Source organism: Balaenoptera physalus (assembly GCF_965194825.1).
Source record: "Balaenoptera physalus genome assembly, chromosome: 6".
In the NCBI taxonomy this organism is placed as follows: domain Eukaryota; kingdom Metazoa; phylum Chordata; class Mammalia; order Artiodactyla; family Balaenopteridae; genus Balaenoptera; species Balaenoptera physalus.
In genome coordinates, this window is record NC_138885.1 from 74,992,236 (window position 1) to 75,014,784 (window position 22,549).

Genomic DNA, 22,549 nt, shown 5'->3' on the forward strand with positions numbered 1-22,549 from the left:
CTGGAAGTTTTAAATAACATCCCTTAACACATTTATCATTGAAAAAAATCTAGATTGAAATATTTTAAGTTACATGTTATACAGATCCACTGTATTCATGTCATCTAAAAGGCTAACTTTGATGTAGGCATCTTTCTAGACCTACAAGTGGGCTGTGATTGATTTGTTAGCAAGCCAACACAATGCCCGTCTCCCAACTGCCCACCACTACCAGACATGTTACTATTTCCAGGACATAATTCATACATTTCAATGAAAATTAAAATAATATTTATTCTCCTGAGTATTGAATACAATTCTGTTATACTCCTTAGTACTTTGATATTTTTTGTAGTGGACATCAAGCTCCTAATTTCAAAGGCAGATGCAATATATTGCAGAGCCATTAGGTGGCAATACTACCTAATAATTCTTCTAAGAATTTCCTGCCTAATGTAAGGAATAATAAAGATAATCATAAGTAAAAGGGAAAAGATGCAAAAAAAGAAAACATCAAACCTGCTTGCTCCATAGGAAGGAGTTTTGGTTTTTGAGTCTTCCTCTATAAGAGGAATAATAATTTTCTCTGTTGAGTCCGTCAGAAGAGAAAATGTTGGCTCTACTATGAAATCAATGAAACCTACAAAAGCAAAAACATAAATAAATATATTCGTGTTACAATTTCCTGAATTCTAAAATTAGTAATAATGCAGAGATTCTGATGCTCCTGATAACAAGTTTCAACTACAACATTGGTTCAGCTTACCCCTTGCAATTATTTTTAATCCAATAACACAATCTTTAGAGAGAGTTTAACTGTTCTACAAAATCATCTCTCAAGCAGTGGAAGTGATACAATTTAAGCTTGCTAACTCAAGTGTATTGGGTTTCCTACTTAATATTTAGCCTCATCTTATTGTTAACAATAATTTCAGATCTAACCAGAGTCAATCTATTTTCCTCTGTTAATGAGAGGGATCACTCTTCTTTCTGAAAGGTCTTCACTTGTTCGTTGAATTTTATTATTGACTAACAAGAAATCATATGTACGCTCCTAAGAAACTAAATAATTGAAGTTTTTTTCTCAAGCCACAGGAAGGCAACCACTTTTTTTTCTCACACTGTATCAGTCAGAGCTTTCTGCCAGTGTGTTAATATTTCAAATTGCTGTTTATTATTCTCAGGATGTAAAGCTTTAAGTTCGCAGCGTGTGGGAGTATTCTGTTAAATCAGAACAGAGAACAGCATTAATCCTGCCACTTTGAGATGACAGTATTGAATAAAGAATTTAACATTGAAATCAAACTAGAAAATGACACACACAGAGAATGGGGCACGGTTCTTTAGGGAACATTTACTACCTGTGTTTAGGTGGAGGAGGAGACAAGCTCTGTGTACATTCAACACCTGAGGTCCCAGGAGAGGTGTGGTGCTGGAAATCAAGCACTTGTTGCCTTAAACACAACTGGGAGCAATAGCCTACCATCTGAATATAAGAGAACACTGAGGGGATGCTTTTTAAATGATAGTGTCCTGGGAAATATCTACATTTAAAAAGTATCCTATCCATCAGAAACTTGGATAAAGTAATTCACATTTCAAGTAATTGTATTCACCATAGCATACATTAAGATGCATTTTTAATTCAAAAAATTTCAATAGTTTTGTGTTTGAATTGATGACTTCAAGTTGAGTCAATGTTAATTGACCACCAGGGTGTTCTTTCACGTTTTGTCTATGGTTTTAAATGCCTGCGATCTAGAGACTATCAAATGAGTCACCTCTACTAACATGGCAGCAATTTATATTACAGCAATAAGCCTCAGACACTTCTATTCTTCTCAGCTTGCCCAAGGAGGTCCTTAACCTGACATATTCACAACTTCTAAACGATGAGAGTCACCTGTGTTATGGTAGCTAGGAAAACAGCTGTTGGAACATGGGTAGGAAGGCAAAAGGTGAGAGCAAGAAGCTTTCTGACAGCTGACCACCACTTTGTAGGAGGTGGTACCAGACCAATTAGAGAGGTAAGGCAGTCATCCTTATATTTATTGATCATATAGGTCAGTAATGAAGAGGCTGGCCCAGGGAATAACTATTACAAATATATGAACCATGCAGCATAGCAATAATATGTTTTAATCATGGGCTGGACTTGAAGTCTCCAATATAAGCACAAATGAAAAGGATAAATATGGTTGGGAGCAATATCATTTTACAGATTTCCTATTGTTGGCTTCCCTATTCATATCATAAGAATTTTTTTCCCAAAAGAATATGAGCTAGTATATTAAGAATATTATACAAACAGTGATAACAGATATATTAATATTTTCATTGGATTGTCCTAAATACAAAGGATTAAATTACAGAAAATGATCAGCAACAAAACAACAAGAAATGCTGTCTCTTGCAAAAGAAGAAAGTCCTCTATTTTGTAAAAGGATTACAAAGAGAATAACAATTATTTACTAATACTGCTTTATTGAGTTCATTTTGTGAGAATGTTTCAAAATTCTTCATTCACCACCGTATAGATCAGTCTAAAGATCAAATTTATCATGAATATGGAGTGAGGGTTTCATGGGTGAACAACATCGTGTATCCATTTGAAAACTGACAGGCACACACCCGCTCTCCACAACCACCAATCCTCAGTATTACCTATTTGGGACTGGGCCACCATCGTTGACTTCCGATCACAAAGTGGGGAAAATGGAAGCCCTAATTCAGCTTCTTTATCTCCCTGCGGAAAGGAAAGCCCATTAGTACAGACTTGGTGTGGAGAAACTAAAAGCAGCTTAGATAAAAAGGCTTAAAAAGCTGCATCTTTTATTTCTTAATTAGCATTGTGTATTTATCACAAAACAAAAAGCTGTTGTTCAAGTGCATATAATTTTACTCATATGGTGTCCTTTTGGGGATATGTTGCATATGGCACACATTGCAGAAGTAAAAAAACATGAACATTTTCAGCACCTAGAGACTCCACATTGGTATTACAACCCCTTGATTATAAAGAGACACCTTTGCTCTTTGGAATTTTCTAAAGTCACCATAAAATAGTCATCTCGGTGTGTTATTTGGCATTTAATTAACAATCCAACTTATGGATTTTTCTGCTTCATTTTTCCATGCCAAATACATCAGCAGACCTTCAGTATCAAGAATTCATGATTGGATGGCTTTTTAAATTTAAAAGTGTATGAGCATTTTGAAACATCTTTTTACTTATTAACCAAGTTTTACTGAATCTCCTACAGCAAGTAATGAGGAATATCTTCAACATTCTTACATTCTGTGTGCATAAATTTTATTTTAATGTATTCTTCTCAGAGAAAATTGAAATGTCAATGATTTTTTATTATTTGATCTTATCAATTGTAGATTAATTGAGCACAAAGGTTAAAGAATTCCATTTTTGTTTGGGTTTAACATCATAATTAGATTTTCCTTTCCTGAAATAAAGGTGGCTGCTCTGGACAAAGCTTTATTATGATAAGGTTTATCAAACATTGGTTCTTTGCATTCAAGGAGATGTGCTCACAAAGAAAAAGGAGGTAGGATACTTCACTTGCCCCATTCACTTCAACTGCCCGGACATTTGAAAGAATGCTTTGGGCTCTATTTTCTCCTAATCTGTTGGTTGTATACCTTCATGGGGTACACTGGCCTTGCATAAGACCACAACTTAGAATATATGGTCTGGTTCTGAGATCAGGGGACAAAAGAGAGTGGCGTTTACTTTGTAGCAGAGCCCATATTACAAGGCAAACCTGTCTGAGAACTTCAGTTTCCTTTGCTTCCTCTAGCAGCTTTTCATCATGATCTTTACAACTTTATGTCAACATGTGGCTTTAAAGTTTTTATTGATGATGTTTTCTAGTGCATTTACGCTAAACTATGCCTCTGATTAGAAGGGACAGAAAGTTTGAAATGAGAATTGCTCGGAAAAATCTAGATACAGTCACCAAAGAAGTAGGCAAAGTAGCTACAAATAGGAATGTTTCACTATGTCATGACTTAAAGAAAATAGGGAAAGAATTTCTGTGACCTCTCCCAGCAAGCCTCACCATTCCCCAAGAGAATAACATCCATTCCATTTGGAATTAATATTTATACTTGACTTAAGGGACAGATGGGGGGGCAGAAATTATTGTGTCATTAGCCTTGGAGTCACAAGACACAGAGCTGAATCACTGCTGTTCAATGGGCTGTCCCTGTTACTTCAGACACATCACAGACTTTGCCGAAATGAATTCTCTGTTACCCAACTCGGTGATTCCGGTTGACTTGTTTTAAGAATAAGGATATAATAGTATCTACCTAATAGGGTTATCCTGAGGTTATCTAAGCCTAAGGACACTGCCTAATATATAGTCAACAGTCATTAAATGTTAGCTAATAAGAATCATAATTCATAATACTAGCTAAAACACAGAGCTGTGCAAATTAGAGGTATTTATGAAGTCTAATGCACATCTTGGATGGTATTAAACCACAAGGAAAAGGATTACTACTTAATTTACATGTAATGGAGACGCACTGGCTTTCCCCCCTCTTTATTCTATATGGAGTTGACATAAGAGGAATTCTACTTTTGAAACACTAATTTGTCGGCAGTGTGGGAGATGGCTTGGGGTAAGTTAAGGGTGAACCTTGTGCTTCAAACCTGAATGAAAAGGAGACTTTGGGGCCACTAAAAGAAATAAGATGATCTGGATGAGGGCTTGATTTAAAGACTATTATGAATTTGATTTTAACATGTTGAGAATAAAGTGAAAGAATAATATTAATAACTTGCTAAAATATACATGATATTACTATTATTAAAGTAGAAATAAGGCTACTCATAGACTTCATGGGAAATGTGATATTGGGGATTCCTTTTATTTTAAATTTAATTAATTTATTTTTTTATACAGCAGGTTCTTATTACTCATCTATTTTATACATATTAGTGTATACATGTCAATCCCAATCTCCCATTTCATCCCCCCCACCCCACCCCGCGCATTCCCCCTTGGCATCCATATGTTTGTTCTCTACATCTATGTCTCATTTCTGCCTTGCAAAACAGTTCATCTGCACCATTTTTCTAGATTCCACATATATGCGTTAATATATGATATTTGTTTTTCTCTTTCTGACTTACTTCACTCTGTATGACAGTCTCTAGGTCCATCCACGTCTCTACAAATGACCCAATATCATTCCTTTTTATGGCTGAGTAATATTCCATTGTATACATGTACCATATCTTCTTTATCCATTCCTCTGTCTATGGGCATTTAGGTTGCTTCCATGACCTGGCTATTGTAAATAGTGCTGCAGTGAACATTGGGGTTCATGTGTCTTTTTGGATTATAGTTTTCTCTGGGTATATGCCCAGTAGTGGGATTGCTGTGTTATATGGCAACTCTATTTTTAGTTTCTTAAGGAATCTCTATACTGTTCTCCATAGTGGCTGTATCAATTGACATTCCAAACAGTGCAAGAGGGTTCCCTTTTCTCCACACCCTCTCCAGCATTTGTTGTTTGTACATTTTCTGATGATGCCCATTCTAACTGGTGTGAGGTGATACCTCACTGGAGTTTTGATTTGGATTTCTCGAATAATTAGTGATGCTGAGCAGCTTTTCATGTGCCTCTTGGCCATCTGTATGTCTTCTTTGGAGAAATGTCTGTTTAGGTCTTCTGCCCATTTTTTGATTGGGTTGTTTGTTTTTTTAATATTGAGCTATATGAACTGTTTATATATTTTGGACATTAATCCTTTGTCCATTGATTCGGTTGCAAATATTTTCTCCCATTCTGAGAGTTGTCTTTTCATCTTGTTTATAGTTTCCTTTGCTCTGCAAAAGCTTTTAAGTTTCATTAGGTCCCATTTGTTTATTTTTGTTTGTATTTCCATTACTCTAGGAGGTGGGTCAAAAAAAAATCTTGTGTGATTTATGTCAGAGTGTTCTTCCTATGTTTTCCTCTAAGAGTTTTATAGTGTCCAGTCTTACATTTAGATCTCTAAGCCATTTTGAGTTAATTTTTGTGTATGGTGTTAGGGAGTGTTCTAATTTCATTCTTTTACATGTAGCTGTTCACTTTTCCCAGCACCAGTTATTGAAGAGGCTGTCTTTTCTCCATTGTATATCCTTGCCTCCTTTGTCATAGATTAATTGACCATAGGTGCATGGGTTTATCTCTGGGCTCTCTATCCTGTTCCATTGATCTATATTTCTGTTTTTGTGCCAGTACCATGTTGTCTAGGTTACTGTAGCTTTGTAGAATAGTCTGAAGTCAGGGAGTCTGATTCCTACAGCTCCGTTTTTTTCTTTTTTTCTCTCAAGATTGCTTTGGCTATTTGAGGTCTTTTGTGTTTCCATACATATTTTAAGAGATTTTTGTTCTAGTTCTGTAAAAAATGCCATTGGTAATTTGATAGGGATTGCACTGAATCTGTAGATTGCTTTGGGTAGTATAGTCATTTTCACAATATTGATTCTTCCAATCTAAGAACATGGTATATCTCTCCATCTGTTTGTGTCATCTTTGATTTCTTTCATCTGTGTCTTATAGTTTTCTGAGTACAAGTCTTTACCTCCTTAGGTATGTTTATTCCTAGGTATTTTATTCTTTTTGTTGCAATGGTGAATGGGATTATTTCCTTAATTTATCTTTCTGATCTTTTGTTGTTAGTTTATAGGAATGCGAGAGATTTCTGTGCATTTTGTTTCCTGCAACTTTACCAAATTCATTGATTAGCTCTAGTAGTTTTCTGGTGGCATCTTTAGATTTCTGTATGTATAGTATCATGTCATCTGCAAAGAGTGACAGTTTTACTTCTTCTTTTCTTCTGATTTGGATTCCTTTTATTTCTTTTTCTTCTCTGATTGCCGTGGCTAGGACTTCCAAAACTATGTTGAATAAGAGTGGTGAGAGGGGACATCCTTGTCTTGTTCCTGATCTAGAGGAAATGCTTTCAGTTTTTCACCATTGAGAATGCTGTTTGCTGTGGATTTGTTGTATATGACCTTTATTATGTTGAGGTAGGTTCCATCTATGCCCACTTTCTGGAGAGTTTTTATCATAAATGGGTGTTGAATTATGTCAAAAGCTTTTTCTGTGTCTATTGAGATTGTCATATGGTTTTTATTCTTGAATTTGTTAATGTGGTGTATCACATTGATTGATTTGTGTATGCTGACGAATCCTTGCATCCCTGGGATAACTCCCACTTGATCATGGTGAATGATCCTTTTAATGTGTTGTTGGATTCTGTTTGCTAGTATTTGTTGAGGACTTTTGCATCTGTATTCATCAGTGATATTGGTCTGTAATTTTCTTTTCCTGTAGTACCTTTGTCTAGTTTTGGTATCAGGGTGATGGTGGCCTCGTAGAATGAGTTTGGGAGTGTTCCATCCTCTACAATTTTTTGGAAGAGTTTGAGAAGGATGGGTGTTAGCTCTTCTAAATATTTGATAGAATTCACCTGTGAAGCCATCTGGTCCTGGACTTTGTTTGTTGTAAGATTTTTAATCACAGTTTCAATTTCATTACTTGTGATTGGTCTGTTCATATTTTCTATTTCTTCCTGGTTCAGTCTTGGAAGCTTATACCTTTCTAAGAATTTGTCCATTTCTTCCAGGTTGTCCATTTTATTAGCACAGAGTTGCTTGTATTAGTCTCTTATGAGGCTGTGTATTTCTGAGGTGTCTGTTGTAACTTCTCCGTTTTCATTTCTAATTTTATTGATTTGAGTCCTCCTCTTTTTCTTGATGAGTCTGGCTAAAAGTTTATCAATTTTGCTTACCTTCGCAAAGAACCAGCTTTTAGTTTTATTGATCTTTGCTATTGTTTTCTTTGTATCTATTTCCTTTATTTCTGCTCTGATCTTTATGATTTCTTCCCTTCTACTAACTTTGGGTTTTGTTTGTTTTTCTTTCTCTAGTTCCTTTAGGTGTAAGGTTAGATTGTTTGAGATTTTTTTTGTTTCTTGAGGTGAGATTGAATTGCTATAAACTTCCCTAGTAGAATTGCTTTTGCTACATCCCATAGGTTTTTGTTCGTTTTGTTTTCATTGTCATTTATCTCTAGGTATTTTTTGATTTCCTCTTTGATTTCTTCAGTGATCTCTTGGTTATTCAGTAATGTATTGTTTAGCCTCCATGTGTTTGTGTTTTTTATGTTTTTTTCCCTGTAATTGATTTCTAATCTCATAGCGTTGTGGTCAGAAAAGATGCTTGATATGGTTTCAATTTTCTTAAACTTACCGAGGCTTGATTTGTGACCCAAGATGTGATCTATCCTGGAGAATGTTCCATGTGCACTCGAGAAGAAAGTGTAATCTGCTCTTTGCAGATGTAATGTCCTATAAATATCAATTAAATCTATCTGGTCTATTGTGTCATTTAAAGTTTGTGTTTCCTTATTAATTTTCTGTCTGGATGATCTGTCCATTGGTATAAGTGAGGTGTTAAAGTCTCCCACTATTATTGTGTTACTGTCGATTTCCTCTTTTATAGTTGTTAGCATTTGCATTATGTATTGAGGTGGTCCTATGTTGGGTGCGTATATATTTATAATTGTTATGTCTTCTTCTTGGATCGATCCCTTGATCATTATGCAGTGTCCTTCCTTGTCTCTTGTTACATTCTTTATTTTTAAAGTCTAATTTATCTGATATGAGTATTGCTACTCCAGCTTTCTTTTGATTTCCATTTGCATGGAATAACTTTTTCCATCCCTTCACTTTCAGTCTGTAGGTGTCTCTAGGTCTGAAGTGGGTCTCTTGTAGACAGTATATATATGGGTCTTGTTTTTGTATCCATTCAGTAAGCCTGTGTCTTTTGGTTGGAGCATTTAATCCATTCACATTTAAGGTAATTATCGATATGTATGTTCCTATTACCATTTTCTTAATTGTTTTGGGTTTGTTTTTGTAGGTCCTTTTCTTCTTTTGTGGTTCCCACTTAGAGAAGTTCCTTTAGCATTTGTTGGAGAGCTGGTTTGGTGGTGCTGAGTTCTCTTAGCTTTTGCTTGTCTGTAAAGCTTTTGATTTCTCCATCGAATATGAATGAGATCCTTGCCAGGTAGAGTAATCTTAGTTGTAGGTTCTTTCCTTTCATCACTTAAAATATGTCGTGCCACTCCCTTCTAGCTTATAGAATTTCTGCTGAGAAATCAGCTGTTAACCTTACAGGAGTTCCCTTGTATGTTATTTGTCGGTTTTCCCTTGTTGCTTTTCATAATTTTTCTTTATCTTTAATTTTTGTCAATTTGATTACTATGTGTCTCAGCATGTTTCTCTTTGGATTTATCCTGCCTGGGACTCTCTGCACTTTCTGGACTTGGGTGGCTATTTCCTTTCCCATGTTAGGGAAGCTTTTGACTACAATCTCTTCAAATATATTCTCGGGTCCTTTCTCTCTCTCTTCTCCTTCTGAGACCCCTATAATGCGAATGTTGGTGCATTTAACATTGTCCCAGAGGTCTCTTAGACTGTCTTCATTTCTTTTCAGTCTCTTTTCTTTATTCTGTTCTGCAGCAGTGAATTCCGCCATTCTGTCTTCCAGGTCACTTATCCATTCTTCTGCCTCAGTTATTCTGCTATTGATTCCTTCTAGTATATTTTTCATTTCAGTTATTGTACTGTTCATCTCTGTTTGTTCTTTAATTCTTCCAGTTCTTTATTAAACATTTCTTTCATCTTCTCTATCTTTGCATCCATTCTTTTTCTGTGGTCCTGGATCATCTTCACTATCATTATTCTGAATTCTTTTTCTGGAAGGTTGCCTATCTCGCCTTCATTTAGTTGATTTTCTGGGGTTTTATCTTGTTCCTTCATCTGGTACATAGTCCTCTGCCTTTTCATTTTGTCTCTCTTTCTGTGAACGTGATTTTCGTTCCATAGGTTGCAGGATTGTAGTTCTTCTTGCTTTTGCTGTCTGCCCTCTGGTGGATGAGGCTATCTAAGGGGCTTGTATAAGCTTCCTGATGGCAGGGACTGGTGGCGGGTAGAGCTGGGTGTTGCTCTGGTGGGCAGAGTTCAGTAAAACTTTAATCCACTTGTTTGCTGATGGGTGGGGCTGAGTTCCCTCCCTGTTCATTGTTTGGCCTGAGGCAACCCAGCACTGGAGCCTACAGGCTCTTTGGTGTGGCTAATGGTGGACTCTGGGAGGGCTCACACCAAGGAGTACTTCCCATAACTTCTGCTGTCAGTGTCTTTTCCCCCCAGTGAGCCACAATCGCCCCCCCCCCACGCCCGCAGGAGACCCTGCAACACTAGCAGATAGGTCTGGTTCAGTCTCCTAAGGGATCACTGCTCCACCCCTCTGGGTCCTGATGTGCAAACTACTTTGTATGGGCCCTCCAAGAGTGGAGTCTCTGTTTCCCGAAGTCCTGTCGAAGTCTTGCAATAAAATCCTGCTAGCCCTCAAAGTCTGATTCTCTGGGAATTCCTCCTCCCATTGCCGGACCCCCAGGTTGGGAAGCCTGACATGGGGCTCAGAACCTTCGCTCCAGTGGGTGGACTTCTGTGGTATAATTGTTCTCCAGTTTGTGAGTCACCTACCCAGCAGTTATGGGATTTGATTTTATTGTGATTGTGCCCCTCCTACCATCTCATTTTGGCTTTTCCTTTGTCTTTGGATGTGGGGTATCTTTTTTGGTGAGTTCCAGTGTCTTCCTGTTGATGATTGTTCAGCAGTTAGTTGTGATTCCGGTGCCCTCGAAAGAGGTAGTGAGCGCACATCCTTCTACTCTGCCATCTTGAACCACAATTTGTCTGAAGCAAAGTCCTGGAGTGACACCCCACTGTGTGCAGCAGATGGCAGGCAGGACACCAGGGCAAGACAGAGCAGCAGTCTTCAGTCAGGGATTCTTAATTGATGTATGCAAAGATGATCCATTGATTTTATTAGTTAAGGTGTTGGTGATATTTTAAAAGATGTAGTTTTATATCACTTAACTTCTTTGACCTGAAAATTATCATTTGGGCCTGAAAAAGGCATTGTGATGATTTACCTTCCATGAGCTAAATTTCATGGAATGCTGGATGGCAACATTTTTATATAGGACTTAGGCATATGACAGACATATGCAGGGTTGATCTTCCTACAGATGAAGTGGGAGATTCTATATTCTATTTGCTTCTTGTACTCCACAATTGATTTAGAATATTTAGTTTCCATTGCTAAGCACATTGAATGCTATAGTACAGTAATTATTTAACTTATTTATAAATATTTCAAAGTGTCATTTATTCTTTAGGGTGAATAAAGACCATGAGTGCAAGATTAGTAGGGGGCCCTGTAGCCAGACTATGAGGGAATCAGAAACCCAACAGGACAAGGGAGGTTCCCCTAAGGGAGGGGGAAAGATATGTAAAGGAAGAGTCAGGAAACCTGAATATAAGTTTGACAAACTTTACAATTTTCCTTACTCTCTCCCATTTACTTTTCATCAAGATGAAATCAGAGGTCAAAAGCAAGAGACATTGTGTACATCAACTAGTTTATATTTTTCTTGGAGGTTGTTCTTTCATTTGAGGGTGCTGCTCATAGGAGGTCAAAAATATACTTTTAAAAATCAATAACTTACTGAATACACATATGTTCTGGTGTATTGAATCGTACAAGTGGTTGGAGCAGAATTATAGGTTCCTAGGCCACTAAACTCAATTAATTAACCAACCACTTAATTATGCCCCTGGATCTCTGCATCTTTTCTTGGGGATATGCCTGCAGATAGAGAAGCAGAGAAAGTGGTTTCATCAACTTGGAAACACAAGATAGCCTGATGTGCTCAGGCCTGATAGTTTTTGCCCGTCTTAGCAATTCCCTTGGGACTTGTTGGGGTTTCTTATTTGAAAGGCCATAACAAAGAACTAGTACAGGCATATCTTGGAGATTTTGTAGGTTTGGTTTCAGACCACCACAATAAAGCAAACATTGTAGTAAAGTGAGTTATATGAGATTTTTGTTTCCTAGCGCATATAAAAGTTATGTTTACACCATACTGTAGTCTAATAAGTGTGCACTAGCATTGTGTCTAAAAAAGCAATGAACATATCTTAGTTAAAAAGATACTTTATTGCTAAAAAATACTAGCCATCATTTGAGCCTTCAGTGAGTTGTAATCTTTTTGCTGGTGGAGGGTTTTGCCTCAATGTTGATGGCTGCTTACTGATCAGGGTGGTGGTTGCTGAAGGTTGGGTGGCTGTGGCCATTTCTTAAGGTAAGACAACAATGAAGTTTGCCACATCAGTTGACTCTTCCTTTCATGAACGGTTTCTCTGTAACATGCAATGCTGTTTGACAGCATTTTACCCACAGTAGAATTCTTTCAAAATTGAAGTCAACCCTCTAGAACTCTGCTGCTCCTTTATCAACTAAGTTTATGTAATATTCTAAATCCTTTGTTGTCATTTCAACAATCTTCACAGAATCTTCACCATGAATAAATTTCATGTCAAGAAACCACTTTTTTTTTTTTTTTTTGCTTATCCATAAGAAGAAATTCCTCATGAATTAAAGTTTTATTATGAGATTGCAGCAATTCAGTCACATTTTCAGGCTCCTCTTCTAATTCTAGTTCTCCTGCTATTTCCACATCTGCAGTTACTTCCTCCACTGAAATCTTGAACCCCTAAGTCATCCATGTGGGTTAGAATCAACTTTTACTAAACTCCTGTTATGTTGATATTTTGACCTCTTCCCGTGAATCACAAATGTTCTTAATGGCATCTGAAATGGTGAATCCTTTCCAGAAGGTTTCCAGAAGGTTGCTTTGCTCAGACCCATCAGAGGTATCACTATCTATGGCATGTATAGTCTTATAAAATGTATTTCTTACATAATAAGACTTGAAAGTTGAAATTACTCCTTGATCCATGGCTGCAGAATGGGTGTTATGATAGCAGGCATGAAAACAATATGAATCTTGTTGTCCATCTCCATCAGAGCTTTCAGGTGACCAGGTGCAATGTCAATGAGCAGTAATATTTTAAAAGGAATCTTTTTCTGAGCAATAGGTCTGAACAGTGGGCTTAAAATATTCAGTAGGACTTCCCTGGTGGTGCAGTGGTTAAGAATCCACCTGCCAGTGCAGGGGACACGGGTTCGATCCCTGGTCCGGGAAGATCCCACATGCACCAGAGCAACTAAGCCCATGTTCCGCAACTACTGAGCCTGCGCTCTAGAGCCTGTGAGCCACAACTACTGAGCCCACGTGCACAACTACTGAGGCCAGCACGCCTAGAGCGCATGTTCCACAACAAGAGAAGCCACCACAATGAGAAGCCTGCACACCACAGCAAAGAGTAGCTCCTGCTCTCTGCAACTAGAGAAAGCCTGCACACACCAATGAAGACCCAATGCAGCCAAAAATAAATAAATAAATAAAATATTCAGTAAGCCGTGTTGTCAACAGATGTGCAGTCATCCAGGCTTTATTGTTCCATTTATAGAGCACAGGTAGAGTGGATTTAGCATATTTCTTAAGGGCCCTAGGATTTTCAGAATGGTAAATGAGCGCTGGCTTCAACTTTAAGTCACCAGTTGCATTAGTCCCTAACAAGTGAGTCAGCCTGTCCTTTGAAGCTTTGAAACCAGGTATTGACTTCTCCTCTCTATCTATGAAAGTCCTAGATGGTATCTTTTCCAATAGAAAGCCGTTTCCTTGCGTTGAAAATCTGTTGTTTAGTGAAGCCACCTTCGTTAATTATCTTAGTTAGAGCTTCTGGATAACTTGCTGCAGATTCTACATCAGCACTTGCTTCTTCACCTTGCACTTTTAGGTTATGGTGATGGCTTCTTTCCTTTAATCTCATGAACCAACCTCTGCTAGCTTCAAAATTTCTTCTGCAGCTTCCTCACCTCTCTCAGCCTTCATAGAATTAAAGAGAGTTAGGGCCTTGCTCTGGATTAGGCTTTGGCTTAAGGGAATGTTGTGGCTTTTTTTTTTTTTTTTAACTTTTTTTGGGTTTATTTATTCATTTATTTATGGCTGAGTTGGGTCTTCGTTTCTGTGCGAGGGCTTTCTCTAGTTGCGGCAAGCGGGGGCCACTCTTCATCGCGGTGTGCGGGCATCTCATTATCGCGGCCTCCCCTGTTGCGGAGCATAGGCTCCAGACGCGCAGGCTCAGTAATTGTGGCTCACGGGCCTAGTTGCTCCGCGGCATGTGGGATCTTCCCACACCAGGGCTCGAACCTGTGTCCCCTGCATTAGCAGGCAGACTCTCAACCACTGTGCCACCAGGGAAGCCCCTGTTGTGGCTTTTTTGATCTTCTAACTACACCACTAAAACTTTCTCCATATCAACAATAAGACTATTTTGCTTTCTTATTCATGTATTCACTGGAGTAGCACCTTTCATTTTCTTCAAGAACTTTTTCTTTGTATCTACAACTTGGCTAATTGGCAAAAGAGGCCTAGCTTTCAGCCTATCTCAGCTTTTGATGTGCTTTCTTCATTAACCTTAATCATTTCTAGCTTTTGATTTAAACTGAGAGATGTGCAATTCTTCCTTTCACTTGAACACTTGGAGGCCATTAAAGGATTATTATTGGCCTAATTTCAATATTGTCCTGTCTCAGGGAATAGGGAGGCCTGAGGAGAAGGAGAGAGAGAGGGGAATGGCCAGCTGGTCAATGAACGGTCAGAATACAAATAACATTTATCAGTTAAGTTCGCCTTCTTGTATAGGCATGGTTTGTGGCACCCCAAAACAATTACAATAGTAACTTCAAAGATCACTGATCAGAGATCACTACAACAAATACATATAATAATAATGAAAAAGTGTGAAATATTGTGAGAATTACCAAAATGTGGCACAGAGACATGAAGTAAGCAAATACGGTTGGAAAAATGGCACTGATAGACTTGCTTTATGCAGGATTGCCACAAACCTTCAATTTGTAAAAAACACAATATCTGAGAAGCACAATAGAGTGAAGCACAATAAATGAGTTATGCCTGTAATTGTTTTTATGCTTTTCTAAATGGTGTTAAATACTCTGATAGTTGTCAACAAGGTGTCAAATCCAGTGATTTAGTGGCACATTTTTTTCCTTTTTGCATTTTCTGTGAAGCCAAAACAATTTCTATAGTTTTACTTTTTGAATTTATATCGAGTCTCTAATTTTGCTCAAAACCCATTGAATGGACTTCAAGTCTAGTGCTATATTCTCCATAGCAAAAGAAAAATGCTTCTCTTAACTGGCTGCTTTTTAAGCTTCATGGTTGTATCGGGAATGTGTTTTAAAACCTGTGTTCAGTCAAAGGCTTTACGTGACTGTCAAATAAAATATTTCATAGTCAATGGCTCTCTGATACTTGACCTTGGAAAAATATGGAACTTAACTTATAGGCCTGGAGGATAACAAATAATACCAATTCCTCACATTTGTATCATGTCTATAATGTAAAAAGACCTCTCACATTCATTGTATCATTTTGTTTCTCATAGCCATCCTGGGGAGGAGACAGAATGGGTATTAATCCCTTATTATAGGTAAAAGATGAAGGCTCATATCCGCCACTGCTGGAAAGATAGAAAGCTAATGTTTACACTTGGGTTTTCTGAAGCCAAGTCCAATTATCACCTACTTGGCATTATTAGACTTCTTATGTTTGCCCAATGTATATCAAATACTTTCTTTAACAAGAAACATAAATGTTTACATTTTTACTGCAGCTGAGGGAAGCGATGAGTTCTGGACAGACCTTGTCTGATTTGCCTCAAATTCCCTAGAATAACCAGTAGATTGTGTGACATATTACATAATTCAGATTCTTAGTACATTCTAAAGGAATGAAGGAATATATTTTCAAATGTCTTTATAAACGTGATGTTTCAACTGAGATAAAAAACCTGTCATGGATAAACAATAAGGTCCTAGTGTATAGCACAGGGAACTATATTCAATATCCTGTGATAAACCATAATGGAAAAGAATATTTTAAAAAGGATGTATATATATATAACTGAATCACTTTGCTGTACAGCAGAGATTAATACAACATTGTAAACCAGCTATACTTTAATTTAAAAAAACCCTGTTATCTTGGCTAGATCCTTAGCAAGAAGTTATTTATTAGCACTGTGGGTTCTACAAAGTGATAGTTTCAGGTGGTTATGTGAGGATGAGCAAGAATAAAAAGAAACATGGAAAAACCATTGCAGTCTTGTCAATTTCTAGGGCATCTGCGTAGATACACAGATCCAGTTAAATAGCTTATGTCAAAAACATTCAGAGCAAAGCATAAACCAAGGGGTTTCAGGTTCATTGCTGTATCTACCTCAAAAAGGCTAAAATACGTGGTATGGCTAAGATAATTAAGGGTACTGAGAGATTCACTTAGTTAGTTGAAAGCATAACAAATGGATTCCTGCTGGAATCAATGTCATATTTTAGTATGTCTCGTAAAAATAAACTTGTTTTGCTTGTAAAACATAATCGTTGTTAGTGCAAACTCACTTATTTTGACATTTAACTCTACATTCTCCTGTTTTGCTAAATATATTTCTGAAGGGGATTTAAAAGCCAATTGGATGAAGGTAATAAAAAGGTACAAACTTCCAGTTGTAAGACAAATAGGTATTAGGGATTTAATGTACAACATGTTAAATATGGTTAACACTTCTGTAAGTTATATATGAAAATTGTTAAGAGAGTAAATCCTAAGAGTTCTCATCACAAGGAAAAAAAATTTTTATTTCTTTAATTTTTGTATCTATATGAGATGATGGGTGTTTACTAAACTTATTTCGGTAATCATTTCATGATGTATGTAAGTCAAGTCATTATGCTGTACACCTTAAAATTATACAGTGCTGGATGTCAATTATATCTCAATGAAACTGGAAGAAAAAGTCATTTACTTTTAAAAATCCAGAGAAAATCTAAGATTCCATTATTAAATATGATTCCATTTTAAAACTCAGTCCTATATTAATTTGTTATGATCTGAGAGGATTTTCACAGTTGAAGAGATGAGGCAATGCAAGCAGAGAGGTTTTGATTTTATAATAGCCCATATTAACACATATACTTTCCTCTCCTTTGGGCTGTAAGTATCTTGCCTTATATGTTAAGGTCATTCAAGCAAAGACTGTCATTTCTGAATATTTTGGGGTTACATAAATGCCTATTATTGCCAAGAGTCCTATCAAAGAACAAAACAAAATGAAAACCTGACACCTCCTCACTCTAACACACTCTGAAAAATGAAGATCACAAAAACATTCCAAGCAGCATGATGCTATACCTATTCCAAGACTTGACCTTTTGTGTTGGATGTATTTTAATCTCTAGTAGTCAGATATCTGAGTCACTGTCTACCAGGCTCTGAGAATGACAGAGGAGCTAAGTAGCCTCACAAAACAAAGTGCCTCTACCCTGAAATTCAGATGTCAAAAATCACTGCATGCCAGGAGTTTCATTAACAGTTATCAGTCACCTTTCTAGAAAATTCAAGAATAAGGTAGTGAACTTCAAAAACATCAGGCCTCAGTTTCATTGAATTCATGATAGTCTTTGGTTTTAAATCAATAAAAGACGGGTAATACAAGTCATGGTATTATTTGGAGATCTAACAGTAATTTTCAAGAGTTTCTGGGATTTATTAGAGTTTTTTTTTTAGAGATTCTTGTTTAAGTCACTAGTGAAGCACCTTCATTCTGATATATTCCTTTTTTAAATTAAGGAAACATTTATGTACAAATCTTAACAGTATAAATCATGAACACACTTGTGTAACTAACACTCAATAAAGATACAGAACACTTCCATCACCCCCAAAAGGTTCCTTTACCCTCTTCTAGTGAATCCTACCCCATATAGGCAGGCCCCCATTGTTCAGATTTCAATCACCATGGATTAATTTTGCCAGTTTTTGAACTTCATATAAAGGGAATCATATAGTATACATTTTTTTGAGGTTCACTATAGTTCATATCATTGGTCCATTTCTTATTGTATGACATTCTTTTGTATGACTATACTATGATTTACTTATGCATTTCTATTTTTGATGCACATTTGGACTTTTTCTAATATCGGGCTATCATAAGTAATACCATTACAACTACTCCTACATAAGACATTTGGTGAGCATAAGCACTAATTTATGTAGGTTATACATCTATGGGTGGACACGCTGGGTCATAGGGGATATTAAGTTTAACTTTAATAGACGCCAACCAGTAGTTTTCCAGATGGATTGTAATGATTTATACTCCCACCATCAATGCCTGAGACTTACAGTGGCTCCACATCCTCAGTAACACTTAATATTGTCAGTCCTTTTAATTTTAGCCATTCTGGTGGGATGTAGTGGTATCTCATTGTGCTTTTAATTTGCAATTCTTTGATAAGTAATGAGCATACTTGTATGTACTTACTACCCATATGTGTGTTTTCTTTTATGAGGTGTCTGATCAAATTGGGCTGCTTTTCTTTTTATTACTGATTTGTAGCAATTCTTTATGCAATCTGGTACAAGCCTGTAGCCAGATATTTGTAGTACAAATATTTTCTCTCAGTCTATGGCTTGCCTTTTCTTAATAGTATCTTTGGAAGAGCAGAAGTTTTGAATTTTGCTTTTGTCCACTTTACAAATTTTTTATTTTATAGGTAGTGCTATATGTGTCTTCACTAAGAAATATTTGCTTACCCCTAAGATTAGAGAGACATTCTCTTGAGTTTTCCTGTAGTAACTTTATAGTTTTGTGTTAAGCCTGTGGTTAATCTTGAATTTAACTTTTATACATGGTACAGGTGGAGGACAGGTAGGTTCCTTATCTTCCATACATATAATGTGTTGTTCCACTGCTATTTGTGGACTTCCCTTTCCCCATTTAGCTGTTTTGGTGCTTTTGTAGAAAATCAAATGATCGTCTAAGTATGGAACTATTTCTGGAATCACTATTCTATTTTATTGCCTATTTGTCTGTCCCTATGTCAGTAACACACTGCCTTGATTACTGTAGCTTTATACCAAGTTGTGTAATAAGGAAGTGTAAGTCCTTCAACTCTTAGTCTTTTTCAAAATTATTTTGGCTATTTTAGATTCTTTTCCATGTAGATTTTAGGATCAGCTTTTCTTTTAGCTTCTATAAAGAAGACTATTGTAATATTTAATAAGGATTATGTTAAATGTATTAAACAATTTTGGAAGAATTGACATCTTGGCAATATTAGATCTTTCAATCCATTAACATAGTATATCGCTCCATTTATATAGGTCTTTAAAATTTTTTTCTCAACAATATTCTGTGGTTTTCTGTATCAAGGTTTTATATGCATTTAATTAATATATTCCCAAATAGTTTACTATTTTTATGCTATTATAAATAATATTGTTTTTAAATTTTCATTTTCAAATTTTTTGCTGCTAGCATACAGAAATACAATTGATTCAACAACCCTGATAAACTCATTTATCATTTCAAGTAGCTTTTAACAGATTCTTTAAGATTTTCTGTGTAGATGCTCATGTTTCTGGAAATAAGACAGTTTTATTTATTTTTATCCAATCTATTCTTTATTGCCTTTTATTACCTTATTGCACTACCTAGAATTTCAAATGCATTGTTGAATGGAAGTGGTAAGAGTAGACATCCAAATCTTAGAATGAAAGTGTTCAATATTTCACCATGAAGTATTGTTAACTATAGGCACCTTTTGCCAGGTTGAGAGAGGTCTCCTATTTCTAGTTTGCTGAAAGTTTTTATAATAAATGTCTTTTGAATTTTGTCAAATGCTTTTTCTGCAAGTATTGAGATGATAATAGGATATTTTCCCCCCTTTTTTCCTCTTAATATGGTAAAGTACCTAAATGATCTTTGAGTACTAAGTCAATGGAGGTCATGATGTGTACCCTTTTACTATATTGCTGAGTTGGATTTGCTAATATTTTAAGGAATTTTACATCTAGGTTAATGACAGATATGGGTGTACAATTTTCTTAACTTGCAAAGGCTTTGTTAGTTTTTGTCAGGGGTTATATTGACAATTTCCCCTCTTCTTCCATGTCATGAAAGAATTTGTGTAAGACTGGAATTATTTTTTCCTGAAAAGTTTGAGAGAATTCACCCTCTCTCAACTGAACTGAGAATTAAGAATTGAAATGAGAATTAAGAACTGAAGACATTTAAGCCTGGAATTTTCTTCATGGGAAGAGTTTAAACTACAGTGTTTAAAAACAGATACATGGATATTCAGATTACAATTTTTTTCTTGTGTATGTTTTGGTAATTTGTATCTTTGAAATAATTTGGTAATTTCATCTGAGTCATTAAATTTATATTGTGTATAACATTCTTTATGCTTTTGATATATATAGATCTATAACGAGATCTCTTCTTTCCTTTACAATTTATGCTTTTTTTTTCTCTTTTTGATCCTGCTAGTAATTTTATTTTATTTTTTTTAGAGAACCAACTGTTGCTTTTGTTAATTTTTGCTATTGTTTGTCTTGTTCTATTTCATCGATTTCTGCTTTTATATTTATTACCTCCTTCCATCAACTATTTTGGTTTAATTTTCTTAACTTTTCTTAGCTTACTTAGTAAGGTAGAAACATAGATAATTGATTTATACTTTCTTTTCTAATATAAACATCTAAAGCCATAAAATTTTCTCTTAGCATTGCTTCAGTTGCATCCTACTAATTTTCATATGTGGTGTTTTCATGGTCATTCAATTAAAAATATTTTAATATTTCTTCTTAACCCAAGAAAAGTCATTTTAACTTTTCCTGGTTCTGCTTTTTTCATCTCTAATGTGAGAATGTTGTTATTAAAGATCTCTAAGTCTATTTTATATTTACCATTGTCTGATGATTGGTTGAGTAACTAAAATTATAATTTTTAATTGGCCATAGCATGCAGCTTGCCTTTAGATTAGAACAGATTTTAACATTTGGTCTTTTATTTTTAAGCACAAAATGTATTAAAATATTTTTAAAAGACATTTTTAATGTGAAAATATTTGAATTTCGAAGATGTTACTTAGTAACTTTCTCTAGGACTATGCAATGTTATTTTAAAGTGAAACCATATACCTACTGACGATAGGAGACGAAAACCATAGTCATCTAACTACAGTAATGTATCTGGCCTTTATATTTTCAGAATAAGTGAAACATTAAAAAATAAAGATTAAAAATAAAGAACAATGTTGAGAAATCAAATATTCTGAAAATACAGAAGTTAAATAAGAGCTTCTCTAAACGGGACTGTGGCATCATAAATAATGTATCTGATCTTTTTTCCTGGTTCCTGGCACAAAGGTTCAAAAACCCATGAAATTTCCTGAGTGATAGGAGACTCTTTGTTATGCTAATTATGTGACTCATGGCATAAGACCCTTTAGATTGCTTCAGGATAGGGCTGCTCACCAGAGAGACCAATCACATGATTAGAGGGTTGGAATATTGGGACAGCGTCATCTGGGAGGAAAGGAGGGCTGGAAGTTGAGTTCAATCATATGGGCAATGATTTAATCAGTCATGCCTGTGTAATGAATCCCCATAAAAACTCCTGACACCAAAACTCAGTGGCACGTTTTGGTTGGTGAACACATTGATGTGCCAGGAAGGCGACACACCCTGACTCTATGGGGAGAGAGCGTGGAAGCTTCATGTCTGGGACCCTTCCAGACCTTGGCCTATGCACTTCTTCATTTGGCTGTTCCTGAGTTGTATTCTTTATAATAAAACTATAATTGTAAGTAGAGCACTTTCCTGAGTTACTTGGCTCATTTTACTGTAGTACCCCCAGTGGGAGTAGAAACAGAATAAGGACACCACAGAGAAAAAAAACATATACTTGTTGTAGAGAACACTGGTCATTCTCCATATTGATGAAATAAAAATTCACATTTTAAGGTAAGACAAGAAAAATTTAAACATATTTTTTTGCTCTGCCCATCTGGGCCTCTTCCTTCCCCTCTAGTGTCCATTGTGCATCTGCATTATGCATTAACCAAACCTCCCCAATGGCAGAAATACCTGCTCAATCATAAAGATCAATTTTTTTCCTTCTGGCACCAGCCATGTAACTCCTTAGAAACTAACATTGCTTTTTGCAATCTTGTAAGGGGTCAAGAAGACCCACTGCTCACCTTGTATGTGCAGACGTCTTTGGTGCACTTTATGTACAATGCCAATGCATCATTTCCCTTAAAGATAGCGATTGGTGCAAAACAGACTGGTCAGATGACCTGGAGAGATACTGGGTCACACCTAATGGAAGTTCTTAACTTAAGTACTCACTTATGACCTTAGTACTTGTATTCTGCCTATTTTACAAGATTACTGTTTCTTGCATTACCAAATGTGTGACTGTGATAAAATTAATGATGATTAGGCAACTTGAAACAATTGACCAAATATACAGTTCTATAAGATCAATGATTATAATAGTGTAACTCTAGATATGGGAAGAAGCAACAAGAGGGAACCATTTCCTGAACCATAAGAGACTAGTTTGACAGGCGTTCCAGAGGTTTTTGGCCACTGTTAACAGGGTTTAGTCCAGTAATAGTACATTGAGTGGCCTAACAAT

General features: G+C 36.1%; 1 protein-coding gene across 6 annotated transcripts in view; it reads right to left on the bottom strand.

Annotated features, from left to right (window-relative positions):
- The window catches only part of PDE1A (phosphodiesterase 1A), a 375,597-nt gene that overhangs the window by 39,002 nt on the left and 314,046 nt on the right, over positions 1-22,549 (bottom strand). For all 6 annotated transcript variants that reach the window (XR_014265140.1, XR_014265141.1, XM_082466728.1 and 3 more), the window contains 2 exons: positions 2,644-2,725; positions 499-619 (listed from right to left, as the gene is read on the bottom strand). Coding sequence is in view for 4 of the 6 variants with exons in the window: in XM_082466728.1 (XP_082322854.1) it covers positions 499-619; positions 2,644-2,725 (203 nt within the window). In the remaining 2 variants the exon portion in view is untranslated. The remainder of the gene's footprint in view (positions 1-498; positions 620-2,643; positions 2,726-22,549) is intronic.